The sequence below is a fragment of the Notothenia rossii genome (assembly GCF_949606895.1).
Source record: "Notothenia rossii genome assembly, chromosome: 6".
Classification (NCBI taxonomy): Eukaryota; Metazoa; Chordata; class Actinopteri; order Perciformes; family Nototheniidae; genus Notothenia; species Notothenia rossii.
Window position 1 is genome coordinate 19,400,705 of NC_136909.1, and position 17,794 is coordinate 19,418,498.

The following is a 17,794-nucleotide window of genomic DNA, read 5'->3' on the forward strand; positions in this document are numbered from 1 at the left end:
CGTGTGGGAAGAGGAAACAATACTGAGCAGTGTTGCTACCTCCCCCAACCAAAGCCCCTCTAACAGACTAGATTAACATAAGGCCTGCCAACAATAGAGGGAAGCAGTACTGAGAAACCAGTACACATGATTATAGCAACAACGACACCCGCACATGTCCTCCTCCCTTTTTTCAATAATCTCTGTCACCTACCTTTCACTTACTCCTTCTTCTCCTATCAGAGGGACTGAACCACTCTTTCCACAATCAGGTCATGTGACCACCTGATTATGAAAAGGTCTGCCGTGTATGCCCGCAAACACACAGAGTGCAAGACAGGGGAGGGTGGTGCATCCCAAAGAGGGGGCAGGTCACCACAATTACAAAGTGGGGCAAAACAAGTACCATGGTGCAACTGCTAACAAGGAGCAATTAAACTGCAGAACACACACACACACACACACACACACACACACACACACACACACACACACACACACACACACACACACACACACACACACACACACACACACACACACACACACACACACACACACACACACACACACACACACACACACACACACACACACACACACACACACAATACATGTATGCATGTACACTAACTGAATACTAATTTCAAAATTGATTGAGCCAAAAAAAATACATCTTTGGTGAACAATCATTTGAAAAAGACATTCGGAATTTTGTTCTCTAGCATGTGTCCTGTATTTCCCATAATGCAACTCAACTGCATATGTTGTAACGCCGTCCCTTATAGACAAACACCCTTTGATGTTCTATATTGTATTGGTATACGCTGGTCAAGTCAGTACTCCTCAGTTCCTCCTCCTGCAGTTCTTTCTATTTTTCTTAATCCTTATTGATTGTGTAAAGAATCATGTATCAACAAAGTATCATGTGTTGACTAATTGAGGGAAAATGTTGGTATTGGTCTCTATAAACAAAACTGACACTTCTTTTAAATTTCACTCCTGCTGATTTGGGTAGATTATCTTTTGCATGACCTAAGCACAGCCACAGTCTTTGCACATTTTGAGTTCTGTAAATCAGAAATGGACCCAATCTTGCTTATTCAAAACATTTTGTATTATGTATCATGTCACAGGATGCACTGAAATAGTTAATAAATATATTTGAACCTGTTCATCAAAGTACAACATATTGTAAGGACTGCAGCGTTAAAATGATCTGTGCTGCCTCTTTGTGGTAAAAGTCAGTAGTACAGCTTTTAGTCTGTGGAAAGTCTATGCACATCCTTAGCGCTCTCTTTCTCCCTCATTTATAATGAACAGTAAACAACTATGATCATGTTTCAGCTTTTAAGAAAAGACAATGAAAGAAAATCTAATTTAAAATGACATTGTCTTTTGGAGGCTAACTTGAACAAGGGATGTCTGATACAAAAAGGACATGAGAGCACCCACATTTTCACACAGTGCTGGGTCTGTTGAACCTAATGAGGAGCAACATTTAGTCAGTATGAGCGAAAGCTCACCTTGATGGGAGAGAGTACATATTTTCCTCTGGCATATACAGCACATGATCTTCCCTCTCAGGGTGGACATTTGATTGGTAGAAAGGCTGTCCGTCAAACTCGTAAGTCTCATTCCGACTCTGGCCATCAGCTTTATACTGAGAGGACTGGAGTTCATAGGCGAACATGGAGTTGGAGTCAACTCCATACTGGCTTTCAGCTATATATTGAAACTCAGAACCATGTTCATCCATACAGGCCGTTTGGGCGCACTGGTTTTCAGTTCTATGGTCAATGTGGTGGTAGCTGTAGCCGTATTGTGTTTGGCCCTGGGTTACGTTCTCAGTTCCTGTCCACTGGTAACCAGCGTTCTCGTTGGTTGGCGAGGAGGAAAGCTCTGAAGTCGCATCTTGTTGTCTTCTTTGAGGGGAATAGGGGATAAGGGATCAGTACAGAAAGAAGGAGAAATTCAGAAATAATTGTAAATTCAAATGAGACAAGGAACCTCATCCATTTGCCTTTAGTATTTTGTATGACTCATGTTTTTTGACATTAACATTTTCATGTTTTTCTTTAAATTACTATATTCAATACATTCATGATCTGCTCCACTGTATTCTATATTTTATAATATATATACTATATTCTAATGGATTGCAAGATGAGATCTTCATTGGTCAATTGCTGTTCTGTGGCTTGTCCAACACACTGTTGAGTTTAAATCCTAAAATTAGCTTTACATTAAAGGTAACCTGTGGAGTTTTTGACCACTAGTAGCAATATAAAGCACGGTGTTTGCAGGTGGGTGTTGCATCTGTTCTCACCACACACATGAAGACACGTGTGTGGTGAGAATGCAAGTAAGTGCAATATACATTCCTGCAATTATAAGTGATTGAAAGATGTCAGAAAAGAAATGTAGAACTGCCCCAGCAAAAACAGGTGGCAAAAGCTACAAATAAGATGTATTGCAAATGTTTTCTGAAGAAGGAAATGCATTCAACATGTCTGTTAGGCCTCAAGGACACACATTGTGTTTTGGTGAGTAACACCTATTTCAACAGAACATTTGTTTACAAGAAAACTCCACAGGGTACTTTTAACAGTGTTTAAATCCACACAAAGCAGAATCATTTTTTGCTTGCTATTCATTAATTCAAAAACCAAATCTTGCAATACTTGTCCAGAATAACAAACATTGAAGCAATGAGTCCACTTCACATACAGTATATCAAAAACAATTCAACGAAAGCAAACAAAAACATAGACACAAAGAGGCTATTGTATTCACTCAATGATAATGTAAAATTGAAACTACACGGACAAACTATTATTGACTGATACATTGGGTATTACCTAATCACACATTCAAACACAGTCCTGTACGCATGCACTCACACCCACACCTTCTAAGAGAGCTAGGGGAGCTGTTTCCATTAGCTGTGGTGGGGCTCCAGCTGTAATGAGGCAGGTAATGCATATTTAATGAGGCGTAAACAGATTTATAAACACACACAGAGCTGCAGATCAAAGCTTCCTGACAATCAAATCAAATACATGCACATACAAATGCAGTTTGTTTTGCGCTAACAATACACAAACACACAGACGGACACAACATCAGTTTCTGTCACACCACTCATATTCATTTTCACATCCTCACTGTCAATCTTAGTCTTTCACTCACCAATACAACACACACACACACACACACAACTAATTTCTTCACGAGGGCCTTCTAGCTCAATTCCGACCGTCTGTTCAGTGATTCCCATATTCCTCTGACATTCACACCATTGTGAAAGCTGTAGAGACTAAAACACTGAACAGAGAACTAAAGGAGCATGAGGGAAGGGGTGGTTGGCACGGCACGTGTGTGTGTGTGTGTGTGTGTGTGTGTGTGTGTGCGTGTGTGCGTGTGTGCGTGTGTGCGTGTGTGCGTGCGTGTGTGCGTGTGTGCATGTGTGCATGCGTGCGTGCGTATGTGTGTGTGTGTGTGTGTGTGTGTGTTTGAGCGGAAACAATACATGTGCACAGGCATATGTATTCTCTAGTGTAGAGTTAGAAGTCTCAGTAACGGATATCTAAAAAAATTGGAAATCAAACAATAACCATTTGCAAGGCTACAGCAGATGTACATGACAAAAAGGTGAGTATGTTGTCTTTTAACTTGAATATCTATCTTCATTTTTTTTTGGTATGAGATAATTGTTCTTGCTTTTGAATAATTATAAGTGTGTCCAAGGTAGAATAAAACAGAGCTTAATACATAGTTTTTGCTTACCTCGAAACAGGTGAAAAGCGATCTTGAGAAGATTGATGATCTCCAATGTGTTGTTCAGTCAACCATTCATCACAATCAACAGTCCTTACTGGTTGGCCATTATAGTAATCCACTGTATTTGGTAGGAGCATCTGTGGCTCAAGAGTTTGTAAGCCTGTTTGTTGAAATGATGAACCTCCAACCAGCTCCTCAGTGAAGCTTAGCAGATCGCAAGATCCTGAGTGTTGTCTTTCTGTGCTCTCTTTATCAGTTATCTCCTCCAGCTCTTCTTCATCATTCTCACCCTCCATCAAATCTCCAGAAAATGGTAATCCAAGTCCTCTTTGAGTAGAATAGACAGATTCACTTAAAGGGGTGCCAATAAAAGAGCTGGTGTGGGAGACTGAACTGTTGGTAAGTATAGGTGATTGTGGTTCACATGTGGTTTGCGGTGCATCCTGTCCCACTAACTGGGACCCCCAGCCTTGAAGGTCTCCCAAAGAAGTGGGGCACTGTGTAGGTGCAGAGGGTGACTGCCCACCCTCGTCTGAATCTTCCATTGAAATCTGTGAATGGACATAAACTTCCTCTCTGGTCTTCAGGAAGTGGTCTGATGGATATCTAATTGATGGGGACACACTTCTGGCCACAAAGCTTGACTTATCGTCATAGTTGCCTTCTTCTACCTGTGTTGGACTGCATTCTGTTGATCTTGAATCTGACTGATGAAAGGATTCAGAGTTAGTTTTTGACTGGCTATGACTGATTATTTGTGGCACCATGTGATGCTCAGTGGTAATATCAAGACTTGCTTGGTATTGTGGGCATGAGACAGCTTGACTTTGCTCTGTTACTTTGCTTTGTGTGCTGTCAGTACCTCTGATAATTTGGTTTTGTATACTTTGTTCTGGGTTCTCCTGGTGCTCTCTGTTTGCAGCTTTGGCTTGGGCTTGTAGAACAGTGGCAGCATAAGAAAGCATGCTAAATGTCTCCATGGATTTTCTTGTACCTTTTGATTGACTGACACACTGTTTAGGCCTATCGTGCCATTCTCTCTCAGCTTCTTTTACTGTGCCAGACACAATGATGTAATCCATTTCTAGGCCTGAGGATGAATCTCCATCTGAATTGGATCGGAGTTCGTCTAGACTACCTGGGTGAAGGCTGTCGGGGCTATATTTCAGCGTGTCTCTATCCCCCCCAGAGCTGGAGCTTAAGGACATGGTTTCTGTAGTTCTTCCCACTGCATTTCCATTGCTCTCATTGTCATGACCACTTTCACTTTCAGTGGCATTATCTTTCAAAACAGGATTGTCAACAAGACTTGGGGAAAATGATAGGTCACACGGCACTTGAGTATCAGCAGCTTCTCCTGGACCTGAATGATGTTTAGGTGAAGTGATCTGAGTGACAGTGGAGTAGTCCACCAGGACAAATGGGGAATGATCACTATGTTGCTCAATCCAATCAGCTTCCTTTGATGTTGTTTGGTCCTCATTACTCTCATTTGAACTTACTTCACTGCTAATCATGTGACCCAACTCACTAGCTCCCTCAAAAAGGAACACTTGGTTGGTCGTCTGTTCTTTGTCTGAAATATCTGCTCTGGATTCAGTGTTTCCCAGAGGGTCAGCCTTCTGGTATTGATTGGGCTCCTCGATCTGATTAGGTTTTGTCACAGCTATAAAAGGGCTAGACTGCTCCTCAAGCTGTATCATGTCTACTGCGGGGCTAGAATGAGCCTCAGGGGAGGATGGCAGGCTCCAAGGGCCAGCTCCTAAATTGTCATATTCTGAAGTAGAGGTGACCATGCCAGGCACAGGTAGGTCCCACATGTCAGTCCCTTGGTGGGGGGTAGTCTCATATTCTGAACGTTCAGATGCTAAGTCCTGCAAGACACACTCTTGGCTCTGAAAACTCTGGAAGTCATCGTCGCCTGTTTCTTCACACTGTGTTGTACCTTCTGCGGCCTCTATAACTATTTTCACATTGTGTTCGTAACCTTTCCATCCCACTTCTTCAGGTGATTGAGTAAGTACTTTATTCATACCTCTCTCCTCCCCTTTAGCGGTTTCTTGTTCTACCTGTTTGTTTACATGTGTCTCTGGAGAATCACTGGTGTCCAGGGATCCCATGTGACTAAGGTTCTTTCCATTTCCAGGTCCTTCGGGGCTTGTTACTGTGGAAGAGCTGTCTTCCTGTATGGTGGTGTTCCACATCACCATTCCACCATCAGGGAATCCTTCTGGACTTTCCACAGATGCACCAGTCTTAACGTTTGGGATCACCCCACAGAAAGAACCTGAGTTTCCAGACAAGTTGTCAGGGGTCGTGAGAGGTGATAGACTGTCATCCCTGATTGTCATATTCCACAAATCTAGGGATTCAGGGTAAGACGTGGTGGTTCCGCTATCTGATTTGAGAAATCCCTTCTGAGCTGAGTATGTCCAGAAATCTAGGAGCTCCATTTGCCTGTCTCCTTTTTTCCCTTGGACCCCTTCGTCATCTTCTTTAGATGTGTCTGGTGTTAGAGTGTTTAGGGTTGCTTTCTTTCTCAACAATGAGGATGTTTTTTCTTTCACTCCAATGATACCAGCCCTGCATTTTCCAATACATTCCTCTTCTGGTGGTGTCAATTGCAGACTATGTAAGTTAATGGTGTTCCACTTATCGTGACCTACAGACTGTGGGTTCCAGGTGTCGTATGATTCAGTCTGCTCAGTGATCAGACTAAGCTGGGGCTCAAGGTTCTTTCCCCTCTGTTGGGCATTTTCTGATTTTAAGATCTCTTCTTTGCTGTTTTGTTCAGTCATATCATCAAGTGACTCTTTCCCTCTATCTTCCTCTATGATATTCAGCGGGCTCTCAGATCCTTTGGTCCTATTCCAGGCATTACTGTCACTCAAGGACATCGCTCCTTGTGTTTCAAAGCCAAGTTCATCCCAGGTCTCTGACAATGAAGATGACACACTGTCCTTGTGCTGCAAGCCATTAATCCTTTCAACTACATCTTCTGGAAAGAACCGGACCCCACAACTGCTGGGTGGACGGCTACCTACCAAGCTGTTGACTGGAGTTGGAGGAACCACAGTGTCAGTCATGTCACTACCATGGATTTGACCATGGTCGTCAATTGAAAAATGTCTACTGTCAAGCCCACCTAATGAAGCAGAGAAATCCAACAAGCTGAGCTCATCAAGTTCTGATAAGCTAGAGCTACCTTCTCTTGTTTCTATTTCATCTACTCTCGCTCCAGAAGTTGCTAATTCTCCCCTTGTTTGCATTGACTGGTCACTGCTATTTAGTGGGTCAAAACTAAACAGGTCTAAGTTTTCATTCTTATTTCTGCCGCAGCGGTTCTTCCTCCTTTCAGGTGGAACAGGAGGTGAGAGGGACAACATTCCCAGGGGAGAAGGGTTTCTCAGGAAGAGTCCTCCTGGTCCTGCAGCTGGTCCTCCTCCTGCTATAACTTCCCCGACTGGGCTGTCATCACTGAGGAACACCGAACTCTCTTTGGAGGAGCGGCTGCTCCGGATGGTGGTCATACCACTGTCGGGGCTCACAAGCTCCCCACCAGCACCAGCACCTACCCCTCCTGTGACTTCTTCTTCATCAGTCATCACTCTATGTGCAAAGATAAAACAAACACCATCACTGAATTGTGTCGATTTCTATCCATACGTTTTTTCAAGATATATATGAGATTTGAACCAATACTGGATGATACAGCAATGCATCTAAGTACCTTGCTATTGGCACCACATCTCCACTGCCTCCCTCGGTTCTCTCAATGTCAGAGCCATCCATGTCATTGATACCAGATGATCCCTGGGAGAACTCGACACTGCCTGCCACTCCCTCTGTGGAAGAAGTCCTACTGCTGGGGTGGCAGGCTAATACAGAGCTCCGCCGATCGACAAAGTCCCTGAGGAGGCCCTTTATTTCTGCTACCAGCAGAGGAGGAGTACCGGAAGTTAAGCAGGTGTTTATAGGAATGTGATAGACCTGGAGACCCCCCCTGGCCTCCATTTCACCAGAAAGAGACCAGCTGGAAGACTCTTCCAACTCACAGCAGATCTGCAATATAAAGCCATTATGTTTTACGTTTTGGCTTATTCTAATGTATTTTCTTCAAAACAATAGTTAGCTTATTTGTTTTCCTTCCCAGAGTTAGGAGAAATAAAACTGTGGACGACCCCTCTAATAACTCTTCAGTAAATGAGGCTTCAACAGGCAGCTGGCAAATTAACAGTAATAAACAAGGGGAAAAGCTTGCAAAACTCCACTTACAGTAGAAGTAACACAATCTGCCTACCAGTACTTCAAAAACTAACTAGTCGAGAGAAAATAACTTGTTTGCTTTTTTCGGGAACTCCTAAGCCTCTGCGGCTAGCTGTACCTCCGGTTTTGAAAAGTGAAGCCAATACAGGCCTTAACGCAGCGTCCACATGGCGGCGTGCGTTGAAGCTTGAACCTCCCGCCCCGGACACACAAGCACGCGGTTTGATTGGTTAGAGCTTTTACTGGCATAGGATTTGATTAGCTGACGCTTCCGCAGAAGCTTCAAAATTGAACATTGCTCAACTTTTAAAGCGAGCAACGCGAGCAAAGCGAAGCAACACTCCCACAATGCAGTTCGGCAAAGCGTGACATCACCCCATTCAAAGTGAATGGGCAAAAGCGTTGAAGCTTCAACGCACGCCGCTGTGTGGACGGGCCGTAAATATGCATGCTTTCTAATGGCCAGTGACTCTTCTTTTTTCTGATAGTATATAAGTCTATGGGAATATTGATAGGAAATCCCACTTGATTTATTTTGTTATTAAACGTTGTAAACATTATGTTCATTTTTTAAATGATGGTCCCATTTACAGTTTACAATGCTAAGAAGAGTATACTTTGGGAGTGACTACTTTTTGATGGAAAGTTTTCTACCACAGCGTTGTAATGTCTGGGGTTTTCCTGTGTTTTCATCATGGTTTTCATCTTACAATTTAAACGTAGACAAAAACCCTCGTAAAAGTTATAGGTATAAGTTCCCTGAAAATATATTCAGTTGTACTATGCTCCACTTAGGGTTCCAAAAAGGATTAATTAAATTGAAAAAGAAATAAAACACATCACAATGCAAATTTAAATTCCTCAACGTTATTCATAGGGGTGTGTTTATAAAAGAAGCACCATTATTCTTGACATGTGTGTGCGTGGCTGTGTTGTAAATGTGATTTACCTGGTTTAGGAGATCTGTGTTGTTAGAGTAGACAGCCACCTGCTGGCAGGGATGGTGAACTGTATCATTGGTGGATAGGAGACCCACCAGAGCATCATAGCCATGGCGATGGCTGAATGATTCCAGCCCGTCCACATAACCATGCCAGTCCTGGGAGATTATATAAAAAAAGACAAAAATAAGCAGAAAGAAGGGGCAAGAATCAATATCTTGAATGTCTAATGCTAATTACTAGGCCAATGCAACTTTTTTTTAATTAATGAAGTCATTATGAAAAAAAGCATTTATTACATTGTATTTGAATATTCCCAAAGTGATTAATAGACATTTTGGTTACAGCTGTATGGGAAACTTTGTTAGACCCCTGCCTTTCATTGCGCATATGATTAAAACATTTTAGGAAAACTGAAATGGTTTGAAGTAAGGCTTCATCTGTAGCAATGAGAGACGAAGCTGTCAAAACGCACAGAGGGGTAGAGACACTTTGTGATTTATTGTTTTGAAATTAACTGTTTGCTCTTAAAACAGCCACCATGCACAGATTATGGTAATTCAGTGACACACACAATGATTGATGGATGGAAAGTTGCATTAATTAATTGTTTTGCTTGTCAAGGAAACTTGCTTTTTCTTTCTTTCTGAAATGATTAACAACAATCTTATGGAAACCATAATTTGAAACGCTGGGTTACACACAAAGTGATACTTTTGAAAACATATTTGCTTGATTAATCTAGATTTGTTGTACAACTGTTTGTTTTGTAAAGTTGTCAAAATTGTTTTTGTGCTTATTTAAGTAGAACTTTTAAACAAAAGAGATACTGTCGTTTTAGTAAAGCTAATAGAGGCAAACACATTACATTAATGTGTGAGTTTTTATCATTTTGCTTAACGTGTCTAAATAGAATGATTCTGCCCGACTTTAAAAGTTTGTATTATTTTCTGTGTGTATCTTACAGTGTATGTGGTCCTTCTCTCTGCTTGAATGTGTGTATGTGTGTTTGGGTCCAGTGAAAGTGATTGATGATCGCTGCAGGCACTGTATCTGCCCAGGCTGTGTCAATATTAACCTGTGAGGATGAGGGGGCTACAATACTCCTCCCTCAGTTCCTCCCTCCATCCCTTCATCCTTTTCCCTCTTCACAATATGGCTGCTGTTAGACTAAGGCCCATCAATCCTAACACACACACAACTGTCACTTCACTGACACTGCCATTTCTCAACACTGATATCCTGATGAGTGCAATGACGCTTCCCAAGATTCGTTAAAACACACATATTCACTCACATAAGTACAAACAAACAAACAAACAAATGCATGTAACCCTGGCACATGCAGATACACACATGAATCCGCCTGCAGTCGTCTACTGTAATCTCAGTGTATGAACAAATATGTACCATTACGTACACATATGAGCGCTGGTAAAGCCATAAAGCCTTCATGATTTACAATACAACAAAGCAATGCTCAAATGAAGCTGATATTCTAAAGCTACAACCCAACTGCGTGCATATGCACACCAAACTGCACAACACATTCTCACACACACACAGGCAGGGAAATAGTCAGAAAGCGAGCAGAGTGCAAATCTCTGAGATAACACGCAGAGCGACAGTCTGTCTACCATTTGGCTCTTAACTTAGTAAATTACTACTCATATTGCCTGCCCCTCCTCTTTCACCCTCTTTCTGCCACCCCCAGATACACAGATTGCTTTTTCTTATAAATTACCAACATGTTAGCGATAAAAATCCACTTGCTAACTGTCTCCAAGAACCTTAGGATCCGGACAAAGAAACCTGTTTATCATTTGTTGAGCTTTTAGTAAGCTGAGATATCAAAACCCAACAGTTTCCTTTTAAACTCTTAATTTTCAGAAACGTCCTTTTTTATTTAAAAGCTAATTTTCCTGTAAAATGTTATACATCAATAACAGTAAAGCGAAAACACCTAAAATAAATATTGCAATAAAAAAGATAAGAAAACGTGCAACATAACATAAAGATAGTAAAATAAGTAAGGGAAAATACCACATAAAACCCTGAAAACCCTTAAGCAATATCTCTACAGTAGGTTTCAAAATATTTCTTAACAAACACAATGAAAGGAAAGATAATCTGTTGTGATGATGGTGATAGTGCAACATAAGCTAACCAGATCTTTATGGCCTCTGATGAGTGAATCAGCTGAAGACCATTGACCCAATGAATGACAGATAAATCCAACTTTTGACTTTGTGGAATCAGTCACTGACCAATGTCAATGGTCAAAACAGTCAGAACTGATGCACATGCCGATAATTTGTGAATCAAAGGGGAATTATTCTACCTTTAACTGAACTTTGGGTGTATCTCATATTTATTTTCTAATGGCATCATTTCCTTTATCTTATATTTTTCTTTAACCAAATCCTTACAGTTCATTTGATTCGTTTCCCCCCTCACCGGTGTCTCTTGATTCCGTCACACTTAGCCCTTATATTACTTTATTTCACATATTTTGCTCACACCAACACGCGCGCACACACAAACAAACACAAACACATATGCAAACAGACGCACGTACACACACAGACACACACGCACACAAACACTCCCTCCCTTTCTCTTGGTTGTCTTTGCTCCACAGGTAGCAAGTCTTTAGCGGCTGCTTGCAGTTCTCCCAACCTGCCATCATTATGCACAATAGCCTTAGGTACAAAACTCAGGCCTCATAACTCACGCCCCGCGCGCGTAAATTCCCGTGCAAACACAGTCAAAGCAAAAACACATTTCCTGCTGTCGCCAACATCTCCGGCAAAGAATTAATCAAGCGTTCATCCATTTAGGCTCTTTGCATACCCTTTCCGTCAGAACACAGAACGCTAAGAGACTTGCGAGTTCTTCTCAGGCGATCGTTTCGCCACCCTGATGAATCCATCAAGCGAGGTTTGATTTATACATCTGTCTGTGATCACAGCGGTACAGCTACAGCAAATGGGGTGGCAAGGAGCGAGCTGACACCACCCTGCTCAAATACACACATGCAAATGCACGCACACACGTGCAACATATACTACTTGCCACACACACACACACACACACACACACACACACACACACACACACACACACACACACACACACACACACACACACACACACACACACACACACACACACACACACACACACAGCCAAACTCACGCATGTGCCTACAAACCCACAGTCAAACGCTCTCGTGCACACACACGCGTACACAAGAGTATTACTGCTTATGAAGTTTTTGGAGAGACAGAGGGAGAAGGGGAGGGGGGTAAAAGTTTGCAGAGAAAGGAGCCCAAATGTCTTTCTGTCTGCCTTTCTCATATGGGCCTTCTCCGCATGCTTCATTCGCTCAGCTCTAAGTGCAGGGATTTTGGGGCCAAGATGCAAGCACTGAGTCTATAAATGTTTTGTTTTGTTTATTTGTTTGCCCTCATAGCCCAAGGAAGCCACAGGGGGAGAATGAAATGTGGGAAAAGAAAGAATGAGAGGTTGCGGAGGAGATGATTAGGAAACAACATCAGCGCAAGTTCTTTTTTGTTTAAATTAAGCTACAGAATGAACGACTTGTAAAGTGGTTTTCCAAACTTGTTCAAATATGTATATGATTTTTTTCATAACTTGAAACTATGTCTGTTACAGTCAACAGTGAAACAGAGAAAAGTGATTCATCTTTGGTTACATTATTTTGAATGTATTCCCATATTAAGATATAGAATACTACACATATATATTAAATGTGTATATTATGTGCTTTATTGTGTTCATTAGCTCATCTCAGACTACGGTACATATAATTTCATGTTTATGTAGATTTAGAATAAGAAGAGTATACAGTGGCTAAATCAGGACACTCACCAAAGACAGTCACTGAAGAGCCAGAATAAAGAGAACCAGGAAGTCAGAGAGGAATAGAAAAATAGAGGGGTGGAGGCGCGGGCCCTCCTGACTTCCTGGTCTTCAATCTTAGTCCCTGGGAGGCCCACCCTGCACCTGCTGTCTCCTACTGCCTCTCATCAGAAAGGCATTTACAGAGTGCTGTGGCTGCGGGCCCCTTCATTAGTGAGCATAATTATTTGTGCAAGTGGCGTAGGGCAAAACTGGCCCCGCATAAACAAACAGAAGGGCCGGAGGACTGTGAACAAACAAGACATTAGAGACAATCAACGTTTCCGATATGAAACCTAAAGCATACTTCAGATGGAGAGATGGACACACAAACACACACACACGGTCACAGAAAGAATAGAAAAAGCAAATCAACAACATAAAACATAAATGGAAGAATACAAATCCACAGTAATGTCTTAAGTCATACATGCATTATCCTATAAGCAGATGTGTTTAACCTTCGACAATAAACAACGTAAAACACTATTATTCAGATATCAGGTTTGAACATTGGATTAGCCTAATCCTTGTATTGACAGCTCATACAAAAATAACAAAGCTTAACTACTTTCTCATCGCTCTTCCTGTTCAATCTTTAAAAGTGCAAATAGATTTTAAAAGAGAGAAAGCAAAGAACATCAAAACATATTCTTTAACTAAATGACCATGTTAACATGCAAAAAACACATCATTCACATATTCATGAGTTTGTGTGTGGGTGTATGTGTGTGTGTGTGTGTGTGTGTGTGTGTGTGTGTGTGTGTGTGTGTGTGTGTGTGTGTGTGTGTGTGTGTGTGTGTGTGTGTGTGTGTGTGTGTGTGTGTGTGTGTGTGTGTGCTCCTGTCCTTCCCACAGTTCATCAACTCCACAGCATGACAACTATTTATCCGACCAATGTTTCATCTGCCAATGCTAATTACTGAGCCATGACAACCTCTGATACACAAACACACACTCGCTGGCATGAACATGTGAATAATGTGTTTTGAGTGTGTTTATTCATTTGAGCTCCATGTAAGTCTTTTTAAAAACATTAGAAGAAGAGATGTGAAACTCCTCTGTTACCTTGAGTCAATCTAGCTATTGGCTGTCATGTCTCCCACATCCACAGGTGCTGCTGCACAAACACTGTGTGCCCTTGAGCAAGGGTCTTGACCCCTATTGGCTCATGCGGTGAATCTTCCATAGCTGATGAAGTGCTGCTACCAGCCTGTTAGACAATATAACAAACACTGTACACAGGGACAAATTGTTGACCCTAATAAAATAGCTTGACCACATACAAGTTCACACCCCTCTGTGTGAGCAGAAGCAACAGCAAATATTGACACTTAAATAATGCATTAGACACACTACATGTCTTTCACAACACGAGAAACAGCCAAGCAAAAATAATGTAAAACTAGGACATTACTAGAAATGACTAGTTGCTGATCATTTTTTTTTTTTTTAATTCATTTTTTCTTGAAATACTTTCAAATCTGCTCAATAAATCTAATTAACTAACTAACTAACCTACAGTATGTATTTGCCGGTATTCTCCAAATATATACAGATAATGCAATATTTATTGGATCTTTGAGCACTGCAAATTAGACTTAAAGTTTGAACTCCATAATGCTTATGGTATTTGTTATTTATTTACTAAGTACCAAATATCAGCTCAGTCTCTTGGTCATTGCCACTAAATAGTTTGTGAGGCAACATTAGAAATAAAAGGTCTGGGCTCCTATGACACAACATTTAAATCACAGTGTTGTTCTTATATGCCGAAATAATAATAATTAAAAAGGTCAGACAAACAACCAAATGCTCTTAGCTGACAACTAGAAAAGTCTTATCTTTATGGTACAGACTGAGAATTGGTAAACTAAAGCAACATTATTTACAATACGCAATAAAGCAAAGCTGACAAGGTTGCATTGCAAATGTATTACTTACGGCTTTCACAGCTTTATACACTCAACTCAATTATGCAATGTGACACCTTCAATACAACTATGCTTATACTGAATTACAAAAAGCATTTCCTCATGATAGTTCTCGAGCATTATTTTGTGCCGTTGTAGCAAAACATGAAAATATTGTTTGAGGAACGGAACTATTTGCCTTTACGGCTTCAAATGTAGCGCACATTGATGAGCAGATACAAATGACACACAGAAACATCCAGACAGGCGCTGTGCTTTTAAAAGAATGAAACTCCATTCATTTCCACTTTTCTCTTCCATAATAAAGGAGCACACAGACTGACTAATGTATGTTTGTACAGTATACAAAAATGCATTAGTCAGTCTATACGATGTGTCCTTGTCGTTGCACCAAACTGAAGCTTTTTCTTCCTCTAACTAGGCAATCACAGACACATTTTTTCAAACCCGAAATCCAACACTGTCCTCTTTAACGGCGATCAAACACGCACACAGACAAAAAACACACTTTGACAAACACATAACACATAAACCATTAAAGACTAATTGAATCTAATTTATTTAGTTTTCTGGAAAGAATCATTTAAGGCAGAACTTCCCTAAGCCCCCTCAATAAATGACACTCATACCGTTTTACTCTCTTTTCAAACACAATTAAAAAATAATATATAAATATATACACACTGCAAATGACATGCATATAAGGAGTTCATTTTTGAGCCCGATCTCAGGTCATTAGTAACCCACCATGACGCTGTGGAGTTGGAGGGTCCGCTGGCGACACACAGGCCCCTGGCCATTTATTCTATATTAAGTCTCTAATGGGCCCTCTCTCACACACACTCCCTCTCTCTCTCTTCCTCCCTCTCTCCTGACACACAGCATGCAGGCACAGCACTGGTAAAATATGCACAGAGAGTCCAGTGCTCACACACAGACAAAGCCATTCAAATGAATGGTTATTTATTCGCTAAACGAGGATCTGGGTGTTTAATGTTCCTTGGACGTTAGGTAGTTTTCTGGGGGAGGCAGAGCCATACCCCTACGGCTACAGACATCATTTATTTTACACATAGCCTAATACCGCACGCTAGGCAGCCGCTGAGAAAAATGGGCTTTGGAAGTGAAAAGGAGATATAAAAGAAATAATGAATGATTTTTTGGGGGGTGTAGTGTTGGTGATGGGAGGGGGGTGAACACATTAGAAGTTACAGCAGGGAGAAAAGCAAGGGGCTTACAGGGCTTAAAGCACCCTCTGTGTGTGTGTGTGTGTGTGTGTGTGTGTGTGTGTGTGTGTGTGTGTGTGTGTGTGTGTGTGTGTGTGTGTGTGTGTGTGTGTGTGTGTGTGTGTGTGTGTGTGTGCGTGTGCGTGTGCGTGTGCGTGTGTGTGTGTGTGTGCGTGCGAATGCAAATATGAAGAGGAAGAACAATAGAACAACAGAGATAGAAAGAGAAAAGTGAACACAATCATCCTACAATTGTGTATTAAAATATGTGTGTTTCAGTGTGCATGTGTGCGTGCGTGTGTGTGTGTGTGTGTGTGTGTGTGTGTGTGTGTGTGTGTGTGTGTGTGTGTGTGTGTGTGTGTGTGTGTGTGTGTGTGTGTGTGTGTGTGTGTGTGTGTGTGTGTCTGTGTGTGTGTGTGTGTGTGTGTTGGACTCTAGTATATCAGTGGGGAGCCAGGTGATACCTGGTTGTGTGTGAGGCTCAGGATGCATCTGCATCTCATCCAAATGCAGAACATCATTACATCAGAGGGGCTCCTCTACATGCATAACAATACTTCCCAAAAATGCAACAGCGCCAGAGTGATGTATCCAAAACAAAAAAGCCATCAAAAGTAACTTTTTTTTGTTTTAAGGAGACATTGTCTATTCATTTATACATTACTTTTGGCAACATGTCTACATGTTTCTCACACTTCTCTGTTTCAAAAGACTATGCAAGCTATCATGTTTTAAAAACAACGAACAGAGGGAAGTGGACTACATTATATCCAACTTTAATCACCATGATATATTAAAAAGAACCAGTCAGGGTAATGAGGCCATTCATGTAAGTAATAAGGGTGTTAATTAGCAAATATTTATATGTCTGCACACAAGCCTATTATCACATAAGATATATACTTAGAAGAGCCTCCATGTAATCATGGCGTGAAATGGACACATTTTAAATGTATTTAATGGAGTTGTAAATTGTCTTTATATGTTATTGACATGAAATGGTTATTTAAACTAATACTCTCGCAGTTAACATGTTCGACTCAGCTTCAGATAACTTCATCTTTATTGGGATTTCTGTCTTTCAGAGCAGGGTTCTTTATTCCCTTAATTAAAGGAGGCCAGTATTGAACTACCCTCAAAAGTCCAATATTAAGAACGATTTTTACCATGCTTCAAAAGAAAGATTATCCATAATATTGTCTGTTAATTGGTTTATATTGATGTTTTGATTTGGAATCCAACATTTTTTAAGTTTTACAATAAAAACGTACCTCCTTATCTGTGGTCACTGAAGTGAGTGCTATGGTCATCTCTCCATCAGAAAACTCCTTCAGCTCCAGAGTCAGCAGATGCTCCAAGTCTACATCCAGTCAGCACACAAACAGACTGACAGTTATATAAAACACACACAAAAAATACAAAACAAGTTCACAACAGACAGAAAAAAACACAAGCATGAATGCCCTCTCCAGATGTGAGAAGTAATTGAAAGGTTGTTGAAATACTTGGAAAATGTGCCATCAAACTAAATGTTATGATTAGATAGATAGATAGATAGATAGATAGATGAATAGATTATCCCACATTTTCAACATTTTGGATAATAATGAACTTGCAATCAAATTCAGGACAGTTGGCATTACAAGTGAAGGGGCCATAATTAGTTTAATGCTTATTATGACAACTCAAAGATATCTGCTGTAAAAAAAGCTCTTTAATAAATATTTAAAAGGTGTTTTAA

General features: G+C 40.9%; 1 protein-coding gene across 6 annotated transcripts in view; it reads right to left on the reverse strand.

Moving 5' to 3' along the window:
- The window catches only part of LOC307045057 (uncharacterized protein), a 38,614-nt gene that overhangs the window by 7,478 nt on the left and 13,342 nt on the right, over positions 1–17,794 (reverse strand). For 5 of the 6 annotated variants that reach the window (XM_079690536.1, XM_079690535.1, XM_079690538.1 and 2 more), the window contains 5 exons: positions 17,325–17,413; positions 8,978–9,127; positions 7,493–7,824; positions 3,769–7,371; positions 1,506–1,904 (listed from right to left, as the gene is read on the reverse strand). In XM_079690536.1, coding sequence (XP_079546662.1) covers positions 1,506–1,904; positions 3,769–7,371; positions 7,493–7,824; positions 8,978–9,127; positions 17,325–17,413 — 4,573 coding nt within the window. The remainder of the gene's footprint in view (positions 1–1,505; positions 1,905–3,768; positions 7,372–7,492; positions 7,825–8,977; positions 9,128–17,324; positions 17,414–17,794) is intronic. The other variant, XM_079690539.1, reaches the window with a different exon arrangement.